The sequence below is a fragment of the Salvia splendens genome, chromosome 4, assembly GCF_004379255.2.
Source record: "Salvia splendens isolate huo1 chromosome 4, SspV2, whole genome shotgun sequence".
Classification (NCBI taxonomy): domain Eukaryota; kingdom Viridiplantae; phylum Streptophyta; class Magnoliopsida; order Lamiales; family Lamiaceae; genus Salvia; species Salvia splendens.
In genome coordinates, this window is record NC_056035.1 from 26,699,097 (window position 1) to 26,712,735 (window position 13,639).

Here is a 13,639-nt window from a genome sequence, read left to right on the forward strand (position 1 = left end):
ACATTTGGTTTTCGGCACGAGATTTTATGCAATGTTATTTTGTGAGTTAATGAAGAGAGAGTAAAATAAGATAGAAGAAAAAGTAGAGATAGAGTTGTTTCCATTTTAGGAAACGTTTCATTTTTATTGGGACAACCCAAAAAGGAAAACGTTTCATTTCTAATGGGACAGAGGGAGTACTTGTTATCTGTCGGCGTATTCTTAAGTTTCCCGCCGAGGATCTTCTCGGTTTATTTGCTTTCTTTTTTTCCGAAGTGCTATCTTAGTTTAAATTTCACGCTGTACTGTTCTAGTTTAATCAAAGTTGTTTTCGTTTTCATCCTCGCATTTACTGCTTTAGTTTCAGTTTCGTTACGATGCACTTGACCCAGTAGTTAAAGTTACCTTGATCAAGTTAGCAAGTTTAATCCTGCCTAGAGTAAAATCAGTAGTTAAAAACTCCCAAGTTAAAGCGTGGCAGCAACCAACCCCTGTTCACTATTCACACACTTGATACACCAACTTCTCTGTGGGATTGACCCCGAACTTGCCGCTTTACTGTTAAAGTAGTGCAAAATTGAGAGTTTACAAATTACGTTGGTAGGAAACGAGTGAGAGCGAGTTTGCATCGATCAAGTGGCAACGACATTTGCTAACTGATCCAATCGGTTCGGTTATCTTCAATATAACTTGGTCCGAATTCGCGCCCCTCTCGAGGCCTTCCACCCTCGATGCATTATCATTCATCCACTTATTTATAAGTTTTTTTGACCCTCGTACATCCACTTATTTACAAATGATGCATTATCATTTTTTATTAGTAGTATATGAAAGTAAATGTATTTTTAATGGAAATTGGTCCCTAAAATCATAAACTTTACATAAAATTTGGTATTTCTCACGAACTTTGAAACTGGTATATAATATCACAAACTTTGCATTTTGTTTGGTATTTCCTACAGTATGCCTATTACTATATTTGACTAACTTACGAGACTTTTTTTTATCTTACTTAACATAATTAAATCAACGTTATTTTCAACGTGACTTTTTGTCCTATATGTTATAAACTTTAAAAATGATTTAAAATATAATAAAACGTATCACGGTGGCCTACGTAAAATAAGATTTTGATGAATATATCTTATTTGAGTGAGTTTAGAAAATACCAAATAAAATGTAAAGTTTGTGATATTATAAACTAATTTTAAAATTAATGGGAAATACCAAACTTTAGGCAAATATTATCGAAATAAATTTGGGAGATACTTCTCAACTGAGCTATTTCCACATCCACTAGATTCCACCACCAACCTCAACACTGTGCTCAATCTCGATAGATATACGGCTATCTGATTCCGAGATTCATCCATCCTTCCACACAAAACTGCTGAATTCTTCGCCGTGGATCTAGCGATGGCGTTTGGTGTTGCTGCGCAGCACCATCTCTTCTCCATTCATGCAAATTACAACCACTCGCCGATTCACGGAATCTCTCCTTACAGATGTTCGACCAAATGCGCCAACGGCTATAGTTCGGTTCGATTTCGAACGATCACAAAATCATCGGCAAACAAAACTCCGAGAACCATACCGGAAAAGCCGAAGCCTCCAATTGAAGGAGACCGGGTCGATGATTTGGACAATGGTCGAAATTCGTTCTCCTCCGTTATGCATCGTATTAGGTAGTTAACTTTTTGGATGCTGATTTGAATCAATTTTTATGTTTAGTCAGTGGAATTGGAATTTAGCGAATTTGTTAGTCTCTTTTCGATACATTAGGTGTTTTTGCTGTTGGCATAATTTAATACGCAACTGTGTGTAAAAGTTATTTCATTATTGATACCGTGTAAATCACTTCTTCGAAGTTTCTGTATTTTGCTTATCTATTTGTGCACTGTGATTTTGTAGGGCGGGAATTAAACTAGATGGACTTGGTATGGAAATTCTGTCGATTGCACTTCCTGCAGCTCTGGCTCTTGCAGCCGACCCAATTACTTCACTTGTTGATACTGGTTTCGTTGGTCATATAGGTACTTTCTTTGTTTGATTCGATATTTTGTGTTGCGTTGCTTATATTGACTTCATGTAGCCTGAGGCCTTCATTGTTAGTATTTGCTTTTTGACCAATAGGCTGCATTTTGTTGGGTACGGAGAATATTTGAGAATTTGAGTAGGGTCATTTAGTGAATATATATACATGGGTGGGAAATTTGAGGGGGGCATTTGCCTCTATTTGAATAATACTCTACTAGATTGAGAGATGGAAATTTGCGAGATGCATCTCTCCCTTTCCATTAATATGCCATTAGTGAGTATTTTTCTGTAAAACTATTTTTGTCGGATTGGTTCTCAATATGCCGTTAGTAAGTATTTTGCTTAGGTTTGCTTAAGACTAACTTTATATGTCATGTTATTCAGGATCTGCAGAACTGGCTGCAGTTGGTGTATCGGGTGCTGTTTTTAACCTTGTTTCTAAACTATTTAATGTCCCGTTGCTAAATGTCACTACGTCCTTTGTTGCTGAAGAGCAGGCATCTGCTTTAAAGGATGCCGATGACGGCAGTCCAACTGCTAAAGGTACTATTTTTATCAGTGCATATTTTGCATGTACAATGAATGTGTTATAATTATGATGCATTTTAATCTTTGAACGGATCATTTTCCCTTTTGCTTCTGTTCTTTTTCGTTTTATTGCCTGCAGAGCAAGAAAACAAGATATTTCTTCCTTCAGTATCAAATGCTATAATACTTGCCGCTGGCCTTGGCATCATAGAAGCTGTGGCGCTCTTCGCAGGATCAAGCTTTTTAATGGATACCATGGGTATACCTGTTGTATGTCTTCTTTGGCTAATTGAAAACTCTACTACGGACATCTATTTTGGGTCCCCATATCTCTCTCTATTTTCAATCAGCTAATAATTTTTCGATACTTTTTACATGTAAATTAAAAGCGTTGCAGATTTGATTTTGTCAAATATGCTTTTCTAGGCCTCTGTTAACAAAATCAACTTAGTCAGGCACACAATGATGATTATCCTGGCAGAATATTTGATTATATGTATTCTCTTGTTTATTGAAACTAAGAACATAAAATTAAATCTCCTTAACTTGTTCATTGGTTAATTTTGATTTCCTAAACCATACAACCGTGGATGGTGCACTTCTTGCACACATTCTGCTTGATTATTTCAGATTTATCTATCAATATCCAGAGCAGACTGTAACCTCCACCATATTTGGCGTATTACAGGACTCACCAATGCGTGCGCCAGCTGAACAGTTTCTCGCTCTAAGGGCGTTTGGTGCTCCACCAATTGTTGTTGCTCTAGCTGCTCAAGGAACTTTTCGTGGGTTCAAGGATACAAAGACACCCCTTTATGCAGTTGGCAAGTGTTACATCCATATACTTTGTTATATGCTATAACTACTTCTTTCATTCCACTTAGGCTGGAATGAATGCTTTACTATGATTCAGTGATTCTATAAGTTTAATTTGTCTCTAATTTTTACTTCTGGAATACTATCCTTACCACTTGCTAACCTTAATTTATGTTTTACCCTTTTCAGGAGCTGGCAATTTACTCAATGCACTGCTGGACCTCATATTAATATTTTACTTTGGTTTTGGCATTAGTGGTGCTGCCATTGCTACCGTGACTTCTGAGTATGTCGGATTTGGTAAAACTATCACTATATTTGCATCAAATATAGCATGCATGAGATAATAGTTTTTTCCTAGCTCACATGAATTCAATGTATCTTTAAAAGGTACTTGACAGCTCTAATACTTCTGTGGAAGCTGAGTGACAAATTGTTGCTTGTTACTCCAAGTATTAGTGGGCAGAGGGTGGCTCAGTATCTTAAATCTGGTAATTCCTTTAAGAATGGGCAGATCTATGGTTGTGCTTATACTACATGGTGCTTCATGTCTATTAATGGAAGTATATCAATTCCAATAATGTATTACACGTATCTAAACAAAAATCAGATGAAAATATGGAATTTTGTTGCAATTAACATGAGTAAACATTTCTGGGAATGAGCTCTTAATTTCAATGCACAGGTGCACTTCTGACTGCCAGAACTATAGCTGTCCTTTCAATCACAACCCTAGCCACATCTATGGCAGCACGAGAGGGACCCATACAAATGGCTGGCTTTCAGATATGTTTTGAAGTCTGGTTGGCTTTATCTTTGCTAAATGATGCTTTAGCGCTAGCTGGTCAGGTATTTAGTGAGAATTATTAATTATAGGGTTAGTTACAGAAACAGGAAATGTCTCATGATTTAATTGATTTTCTTTGAAATTATATCTTAGCTGTTATTTTTTCTTAGTTTCTTCTCCTTTGTTGGCAATGCTTGCAGGCTCTTCTTGCTAGTGACTACTCCCAAGGGAATTATAGTCTGGCACGCCAGCTGACCTATAAAGTCCTACAGGTCCGGAACCTTGTTCTCAGTTTTGCATAATGTGTGTGTGTTGCAACCAATATCTCTACTGATCATTCAGTTATTACCTCACTGATTTTCAATGACTTAAAACAGATTGGTTTAGTAATGGGAGTCGGTTTGGCTGTAATTTTGTATCTTGGATTTGGTGCACTCTCCAGTCTGTTTAGCACTGACTCGGCAGTTTTGGAGATTGCCAGATCTGGAACCTTGGTGAGAATCTGCACAACGGTCATAATTGTAAATACATTGATTGTTTATGCATTACACCTTTTTTAGGGAGAACTGAATATGACCTTCTAGCATGCTGATTAGAAAGAGACACATATCTTTAGGGCTTAATAGTAACAAGTGATTTACTGACACAAAGCAGAGGACATATAGATCTACTGATACAAGTGTTTGAACATGCTGCATCCGTGATTCCGAATATGATTGCCGTTTTTAGGTGCAATGGCTTTCTTACTGGAATAATTATCACAGCTGGATTGATCATATTTTGCTAAAGCTTTTGTAAACATATTGTGTGCTGATACTCTACATTCATTAGTGTATTATTTCGGAGCTGGTGGTATCTTTGGTTGATGATGTCAGAAATATGAGCTCAGGTTTAAACGTTACCAAAATGAACATGAGCTGAATCACTTACTCCCCCTCCCTCTTGATGATACAGTTCGTTGCTGCCAGTCAACCATTCAATGCTATAGCTTTTGTTTTTGACGGGCTATACTATGGGGTTTCAGACTTTGGATTTGCTGCATATTCCATGGTAATTCTGCAAATCACTTGATGGTCACCACTTAATACTTTAAAAGAGACTAATTGGACCCTCGTTTCTTTTTGCCAGATCGTTGTTGCATTGATCTCTGCAGCCTTAATACTGGTCGCCGCTCCTTCGTATGGCATTGCAGGCGTATGGGGTGGACTGTTTATATTCATGGCTTTGCGAGTAGCAGCTGGGTTCACTAGGTAAACTATATATATCTTCTATTCCGTTAGTCGAATCTATGGCTTTCTAAGGATTTTGAGTTCCTTGTTAATTTCAGGATAAGCACCAGAACTGGACCATGGCGATTGCTGATGTCTGATACCGAGAAGGATGGTGCGTAAACTGGCATAATCACCTCCAAATCTTCGTGTATCCAGACAATCCCAATTTTGAGACCGAATGAACATAAGAATGCATCCCTCTCCAGGGTGGCTCCCCTACAGTAGTTCTTAAGCCAGGGGCGACATATGATCATACTATAGATAAAAGTATGAAACGACACTCCCTAGTCGACTTCTCACCATGTTGTGAAACGAAGCGCACCATCCATTTGGGCGATCATCGGAGGCTGTGAGTTCCTGGACTTGGCACAGTTCGGAGAAATGATTGTGCACTAGGGATGATTGCACAGTGCAGTTGTATCACTTTTATTACAAGGTTTGATCGGTGAAGTGATAATTCTTTTATCATTCAAGTTCGTTTGCAACTTAGATAGTGTGATGATTATACAACCTCACTCTTGATACTAGATTCAACTAATGAAGTTTATTTATCATTTTTTTAATATACAATTATGTCAAGAGACGCAATCGAATATAAACTCTAAATATTTTACAAACTCTAAACTAAGATCTGGACCATTAGAAAATGTCAACAAATGATAAAATAACAACAAAAAAATATCAATATAGTGTTAACCGTTGATGCTGTGATGACATCAAAATCATGGAATTTCACAAAGTGTTAGCACTACGTTGAGGAGTTTAGAGTTTGTACAATATTAGAGTTTTCATTTTATTACTACTCATTATGTCAAACTATTCATGTATAAGCATGGAGAAAAATATGAACAGAAAATAGCCGGTCACAAATTTCATTTCACATGCAAATGATGAGACAATATGCAAATTGTCTCAAGTTAGATATGCTATATACGATGAATACAGTCCATCTACCATCCACAATTTACAAAAAAATGCCAAAATTACCAGTGGATGCACATCCAGTAGTACATCAAATACATACTCATATTTTGATTTTCTGATTTAAATCACAGAATTCAAGTACATTACAGAAACACCATGATTAACATACATTAAGAGGGGAGCAGAGACAGGGAGTTTCATCCAGGGTGGTCCAAAAGCAAGCAGCAACAATAGACACTGCAACAAAAGGTTCATCCTCCTTGAACTTCCCAGGCAATCTTCACAACCCACAAAACAAAGATCAGTTAAACATAAGTGAGGACAATCTAGATTCAAAATAACAATAACATTTGTAGTGCGAACAAGATTGGCGCGAGAATCAAAACTTCAGACAATTATATAATAACTCATTGCAGTTAGATTTCAGCCTTCTTTGGGGAAGCAAGTTAACTCCAAAGAGATGTTGTAAGAGATTTTTGGATGTATATGTACGAATTATAAGTTTGATTTTGACATGTTTCCAAGCACATATCTCTTAGGTAAAGACAGATTCAGACAGAAGCAATTCAAGCAAAGAGGTAAACTATTTCACATGAAGCTAATGCTTGATCAGCAAACTTCAAAGTGGATAGAGCAACTTAATATCCTTTGACTCAACAGCCAAATAATTACTCTTCCGAAGAAGGGCTTCCAACCCACGGAAGCTTTTGGAAACACATTATGATTGTATGAAACTCACAAATCAAAGATCAAATCTAGGATATTCGAGTGATTCATCCCAATATATTTTCGTTACCGTTATTTATGTGGAAAACATACTGAATGTTTACATATATGCTAGTAGGGTCCTGTTAGGTTGACAACTATCTTAAATTGATAGCGGACAACTATGTCCATAGCTTAAGTTATAGATGTCTACACTAAGACATTTGTATGTTAGCTAAATGTAGTTGACATACCTATGCCTTCTGTTGAAATCTATATTTACATGTCGACAGAAGACATACGTATTTCTAACTACATTTAGTTCACGTACAAATGTATTTGTGTTAACATCCATAAAGTAGGTTGTTGACATAGTTGTCAGTTATCAATATAAGATAGTTATCAAGATCATATCCCTATACTTAGCATTATCCTAAGTAGTATCTCACAAGTCACAACACAACAAAATAGCAAAAACAATTTCCATTAGAATAGTATTATACTAGTTTACTACTATGTGAAAGCAATAACTCTGATAAAGAGTAAAACATACAAAGAAAGAAGCTGAAATCATAAGTTAAAACTCACTACGAAAACAGGTCTCATTCCAAACCAGCAACTCTGCTCCTCAATCTCATATTACGATTCTCCTGCACAACCCCTAAATTGCATCAAACACCATTCCCAAGCCATTCAAAATTGAATGCAAAAATTAAATTATCATCAGTATTGTAACCTGATCAAGAACTTTAGCATTCGAGTGCTCCACCAATTTCGACAAGGTATCGATCTTCGCCAGCATTTTATCATACAAATCCTCCATCTCCGCGGTGTATGCCGCCTCAGAGCTCATCAATTTACTCACCCGCCCAATTTCAAACCCTTCCGCGCACAAATCCAGCTGTTTCTGATTCCTCAATTGATCTCGCTTCCCGGCCAGACTCTCATCAATTTCATCCTCCACCATCGCATTCGGACCCCTCAAATCGCTATTCATCAAGGGAAGCTGCAAATTAGGGCTGAACGAATCGTACTGCGACCTGAACGAGGGCCCGATGTTGACGATTGACAAACTTTTGGGATCGAAGGCGCCGCCTCTGAACTGAAACGCCTTGTATTCGTGTGTGTGAATCAGCTGATCGTGAAATGGCGTGGTGATTAGGAGGAAGAGAGAAGGGGAAAGAGAGAGGGATGAATTTTGGGGGGTAATTGCGAGGAGGGGGGAGGAGGAGAGAGAGAGGGAGGCGGTGGAGTCGTTCAGAGAGGGGCGGAGGGGGGTTTTGCGGCGGGCGGAGAACCAGCCGAGGAGGAAGGTGGAGGAGGAGGGCGGCGGGGGCGGGAGGGGGAGGTGGGAGGGGAGAGAGAGGAAGGAGATGATGGTAGTGATGAGAAGAGAGGTGGGGGCGGTGGAGGTGGGGTGGTCGGAAAGGGGATTTGAGGTGGAGACGGCAGCGTGGCCGAAGAGATAGCCGTGGGAGTCGCCGACGGCGGAGGAGGCGCGGTGGAGGAGGGAGGCTAGACAGGCGCCGGAAATTTGGATCTTGTCGATCGGAAAATCGTCCATTGTTGGATGCTCTGGCTACTGTGTGTTTGTGTGTGTGGTTTTTCTAAGAGAAAATTGAAGAAGATTTAGGGCTCACTTCGTTCAGTTCAATTCATATTTCCGAGTCATTTTTAGAGTATCCATAATTGTCGGACTAGTATATGTTTTATTTAGAGTATCCACAATGGTCTGACTAGTATATGTTTTTAGTGGTTGGTTGCCACATCAGTATTTCTTTATCCGACCCATTCTTCTATAGTGGTTTCGGACTAATGTCCGTCCTATCAATTTGAACTCATTTTTCATTTAATTATTATTATTATTATTATTATTATTATTATTATTATTATTATTTTTCAATTACTAAAATACCAATGTATATCAGTATATTCAACACCACAAATTTAAGAGCATCCCTAATAAAGCACGGACTAACCATAGGCTAGCCAAACATCATCATGGACTTAGCCTAGCCATAGGCTAAACAAACAACAACCCAACAATAGGCTAGCAATATGGGTCACTATGCTTGTCAAAATAGATATCGGGTATTGGATACCTGATATCCAAGCCCAATATCTGATTTTTCGGATTTCGGATCGGGATCGGGTAGTGAAATTTTTAGATTTTCAGGTATCGGGTTACCCGATATCCGATCGGGTATACCCGAATTATCCGATTTTTAATTTTTTTTTAATTTTAATGTAATTTTGAAAGTCACATTTTAGAGTACCACAAAAAATTAAAAACCATGAATGCACACCTCCCTCCCCTCTCCCTCTCTGTCTGATCCCGCAGCGAACTCTCGGCCCTCTCCTCTCCCAGCACTGCAACGCGCTCTCGGCACTGCTCTGTCCAACCGTTGTCGCCGTCAGCTCGTCATCAACCAACTTTTTGTTGGATTCTTTAAGGTTTTCTTTTTTGTATTGCTTTTTTGTTGGATTATTTATGTTTGAAGATGATCTGTAATTCTATATTTGTTTAGTGTATCTCGGTGTGTATGTAAACACATTGTAAGACATTAATGACAAAAGGCAAACAAGATTAAGAAGAGTACTAGTTTGTTACATAATTTTGCAAACCTATGTTCTATCATAGCTTGAATTCATTGTAATCAATACAGACTAAATAACAGAGCATGCATCAAAATAGTTATATTCCAAAATAAAATTAATACAAATGTCGAATAAAAATACCCAAAATCGGGACTGGATACCCGAGTCGGGTATCCGAGTAACCCGAAATCAGTTTCAGATCGGGTATCAGTTTTTGAGAAATTCGAGATCGGGTACCCGAAATTTTCAGATCGGGTATCCGCGGGTACCCGATTTGACAAGCCTAGGGGCCACCTGGGGTATATCCTTGCGCGCCGCCTCTCGTCGTTGCGCAAAGTAAATTTTCTTTGGATCTGTTGGGCATCTGATTGTCTTCACAAATACGGGCCACCTGAGGTATATCCCATCAGCCAAATAGTAGCCCATATCGTGCTGGTTGTCTTTGGTGACGAAACATGATGGTCGGACCCACGCCAAGGCACTGCTCGTTGAAAAGGGGCGACGACTGTAGGACGTTGATGTCGTTGTTCGACCGATTATCCCAAAATAGGCATGTCAAATCCATAGCCGTTAGTCAGCTATGACTTAGAGGAAAACTGTGGGATTCTTTCCTTTAAAACCGGTCGTGTTCATCCTTTCCAATTGGTCGGACAGTTCTTCCACTTCCAAATCGTGTACCCTCCCATGCATAGTCATCAGACCTTGCCAGTCGTCAGGGGTAGGCTTTCAAAGATACATATCCCCGAATATGTGGATGACACCCCGACAAAAATTCATTAGACACTTGAGGGTAGTCATTTCGCCTATGTGAAGGTACTCGTCGAACATGTCGGCCGCGCCTCCATAGGCCAACTGGCTAATTGCAGAGGTACACTTCTGTATCGGCGAGTGACCGGGTCTCCCGCTCGCACCCTCTCTGAACCGGAAATACTTGTACCGAGCCTCTAACACCGACACGATACGCAGAAACAACGGTCGATGCATTCTAAAATGCCACAAAGAAAATGACTACCCTAAACCACGGCTCCTCGGCTAAGTAGTCGTCTAACAACCGTTGGTAAGCAGCGATGTGGTCCCGGGGACTATAATTCGAGGCAAGGGACCGTCGGCTGCATCTGTTGCCGCACGTGTTGTTGCACCAACAGATCAATCTCCGCGGATATCTGTGCCCACAACTCGTCGTCAATTCGCTGCGACGTATCATCATCCCCATCATGAGCCATTTTTTATCCACAGATACTGAGAGACTGAGAGGAAGAGAAACTCGTTAACACAAGTGGTGCGAATGAATTGAAGTGCAACGAGCCGTATACATAGAGTTAAAATGAAAATAAATAAATAAATTCATGGCGCTACACGTCTGTGGATGACCGTTTGTTCGTCGCGTTAGCCGGTGGCTAGGGAGTGCGTTCGTCTGCTATTGCGTATGCTCTAAACAAACACCTAAATTACTTAATAAAAAAACTTATACTATACTTAATTAAAAAAAACTACATTACTAAATTTTTAAAAAACTTACATTACATAATTAAAAATTGATAAAGCAACGGGCTGCCGCTGCTCGTGTAACCGCCACTGGCTGTGTTCTTCGTCCGCTTCGGCACTGAGGACTCATCCGGTATCCCTCCATTGTGTTGGGTTTGGCATACTGAAAATTATGTTTCGAGAACGAATAGAATCTTGCTTGTATACAAAAAACTCTACAATCCACGTTTAACCTGATTCAGTTTCGCACGAATAGAATCAGTATTTTTATCACATTGTGTTTGCTTGTGCATTTATAAGATGTTTCTTCAAACATTTAAATGTATAAGAAGTAAACAAAGCCTAACTCTTTTGTTTAGTTGATACGATCATGGAAATTGTGCATCAAAGTTTGTACCTGCAGCTGGTTCCAATCTGTATTTTTTCTATCGAGATGGCGTCCAAAAGCACTTAAACTTCCACCAATCTCTTCTCCTTCGAAAGAGCTTCGCGTTGGTACCTTGCACGCCTCCATCGGAGTCCAGACGAGGGAGATATGACCATTTAAGGAACTCTCTGGAGGAGTTCCGTTCAAGTTGTTCCACCCTGCCGGGTAGCCTCAATGCCACCAGACCGGGTGCATCGTCGAAGGCATGAAGAGTCCAGGGGGTTTCACCCGATCGGGTGAATTTTGGGTCATTTTGTCCACCCGGTCGGGGACTCATGGAAGGTACAGCGGGTCCAGAGACTTTCACCCGGTCGGGTGATTTATCACCCTAATATCTACCCCGGCCGGGCAGAGTGGCGCATGATAGATTTTGTGGGCATTTTCCTTGGTATTTGGGCCTAAACTATAAATGCCCCTTTTTTCTCATTTTATTCCTAAGTTTTTTATGAAATTATATACTTGAGAGATTTGTTCCTCTTGAAGAGGGTTTTCTATTCAATTCCTAGTTTCTTGGTTGCTTTTCCAATCAATTGCTAGTTCAAGTATGGAATTTCCATCAATTGCTAGTTCAAGCATGGATCAAGTGGAGGTATGCTTTGAGGATTGTGGTTGCCTTGAAGATCTAGCCATGAATGCATGTTAGTTATGTTAAGTGCCTTAGCTTACTTCAACAATGACTTTGTATTCCAATTTCCACACTATCCAATGTTAATCCTTCTTGTTTCATCTTAGTTCATTAGTTCTTGTTGGATCTATGATTGTCTTTGTTTAATTTGATAAAATTGAAAACCTATTCCACAAAAATTGTTAGATCGAACATCATAAAGGGTATAATTCTTGGGTTAATGGATCATGATCTACATGGATCCATATCATTAGTAGACTGGTTGTGGGCGTCGTCCACTTTAAGGTAACTACAGTCAGTTCTATGCAATGCTTTGCAAAAGAAAAAGAAAAATTTCACAACCTAGATAGGCATTGGATACCTATCGCGAAAGGTTGCAATGCCAGGCCGTATATTTCTAAGCCTTACTGAAACAAGAGGACATTGGTGTTGTATAGCACTACATGGATCTAACAATAAGACTAGGGATGTCAATGTAACCCGAACCCGCGGGCCGGCCCGAATAACCCGATAAAAATACAGGGTTAGGGTTGTAATTTCGCAGCCCGAATTTAAAATCGGGCCATTCGGGCTGACCCGTTCGGGTTGTCGGGTTAGGCGGGCTGACCCGTTCGGGTTACGGGTCGGCCCGTCGGGTTGATGGCTTCTGCACAGCGAGCAGTTTTTGTAACGGTCATAACTTTCTCTATAAAGCTCCGATTGAGGCGTGCAATATATCCACGCGAAGCTCTTTCGAAGACGAAGAGAATGATATGTACTAGAGGTTTATCAGACTTCAAAATCGCGAGAAACATTGACTCAAACAAGGCTGCTGCACATCCACATATTTTGTGTACATTTTCTAATCAATTTTCTATCATTTCTCAACAAACATATAAACATACCAAAATATAGAAATATAATCAAAATCATCCGAGACAACTCTCTAAAACCATGCAAAATCCAAATACGTCAACCGACTATATAAGATCACGAAAAAAATCACCATGTGGTTCATGGATTCATAAATACTAGTATATAAAAGCTTTCTTTTAGTATATTTCAAATATAATAGTGCAAAGTGTTTTGACGCCGCTTCGTCATTGAATTATGCATACTTTGATAATTCTTAAAACAAAGATAAATTATTATTTGACTTATTTACAGCTGGAATAAATTAAATTTGACCAATCATAATTCAAGAAAACTTAGAGTTACTCCAATTAGCTAGCATCTTGATAATTCACTCTTTAACAATTCAAAATATTTTTGTTACATCTACGATGCACCTCTCACGTTATGAAAATTTTATTTAATTTTCTACGAATTGATTTATGTTTAAATTTTGAAACAAAGTGTTGATTTATGTTTTAAATGCATAAACATACTATTGATAGATATTTTGTAAATAATTATGTAATGAATAAGTTATTTAAATTTAAATAACTTAATCTTTTTAAAAAATATTAAAGAAAATT

General features: G+C 38.9%; 2 protein-coding genes across 3 annotated transcripts; one reads left to right on the forward strand and one right to left on the reverse strand.

Moving 5' to 3' along the window:
* The first annotated feature begins 1,271 nt into the window (after window positions 1–1,271).
* LOC121799262 (protein DETOXIFICATION 44, chloroplastic) lies at window positions 1,272–5,983 on the forward strand. Its single transcript, XM_042198583.1, has 13 exons — window positions 1,272–1,664; window positions 1,891–2,012; window positions 2,401–2,559; window positions 2,684–2,814; window positions 3,233–3,368; window positions 3,550–3,646; window positions 3,751–3,851; window positions 4,046–4,209; window positions 4,348–4,419; window positions 4,525–4,641; window positions 5,102–5,197; window positions 5,276–5,397; window positions 5,475–5,983. Exons 1-13 carry the CDS (start codon window positions 1,396–1,398, stop codon window positions 5,536–5,538), a joined length of 1,650 nt encoding a protein of 549 aa, XP_042054517.1. The 5' UTR covers window positions 1,272–1,395; the 3' UTR covers window positions 5,539–5,983.
* A 280-nt stretch (window positions 5,984–6,263) lies between these two features.
* On the reverse strand, window positions 6,264–8,709 carry LOC121801616. Of its 2 annotated transcripts, none has more exons than XM_042201142.1 (3): window positions 7,784–8,709; window positions 7,636–7,697; window positions 6,264–6,620 (listed from the first exon to the last, which is right to left on the reverse strand). In XM_042201142.1, the coding sequence occupies exons 1-2, from the start codon at window positions 8,609–8,611 to the stop codon at window positions 7,650–7,652; spliced, it is 876 nt and encodes a 291-aa protein (XP_042057076.1). In that variant the 5' UTR covers window positions 8,612–8,709; the 3' UTR covers window positions 6,264–6,620; window positions 7,636–7,649. The 2 variants fall into 2 exon arrangements, with proteins under 2 accessions (XP_042057076.1, XP_042057077.1); XM_042201143.1 differs by having other exon boundaries at window positions 7,601–7,697.
* Between the last annotated feature and the right edge of the window lie 4,930 nt (window positions 8,710–13,639).

Bases quoted from the DNA above. Each gene is read 5' to 3' on its own strand.
- LOC121801616 (XM_042201142.1), bottom strand. From the start codon at position 8,611: ATGGACGATTTTCCGATCGACAAGATCCAAATTTCCGGCGCCTGTCTA. The intron at 7,698-7,783 runs GTTACAATACTG...GGGGTTGTGCAG, and splicing joins ATGCTAAAGTTCTTGATCAG to GAGAATCGTAATATGAGATT.
- LOC121799262 (XM_042198583.1), top strand. From the start codon at position 1,396: ATGGCGTTTGGTGTTGCTGCGCAGCACCATCTCTTCTCCATTCATGCA. The intron at 3,647-3,750 runs GTATGTCGGATT...TATCTTTAAAAG, and splicing joins ATTGCTACCGTGACTTCTGA to GTACTTGACAGCTCTAATAC. The intron at 4,210-4,347 runs GTATTTAGTGAG...CAATGCTTGCAG, and splicing joins CTTTAGCGCTAGCTGGTCAG to GCTCTTCTTGCTAGTGACTA.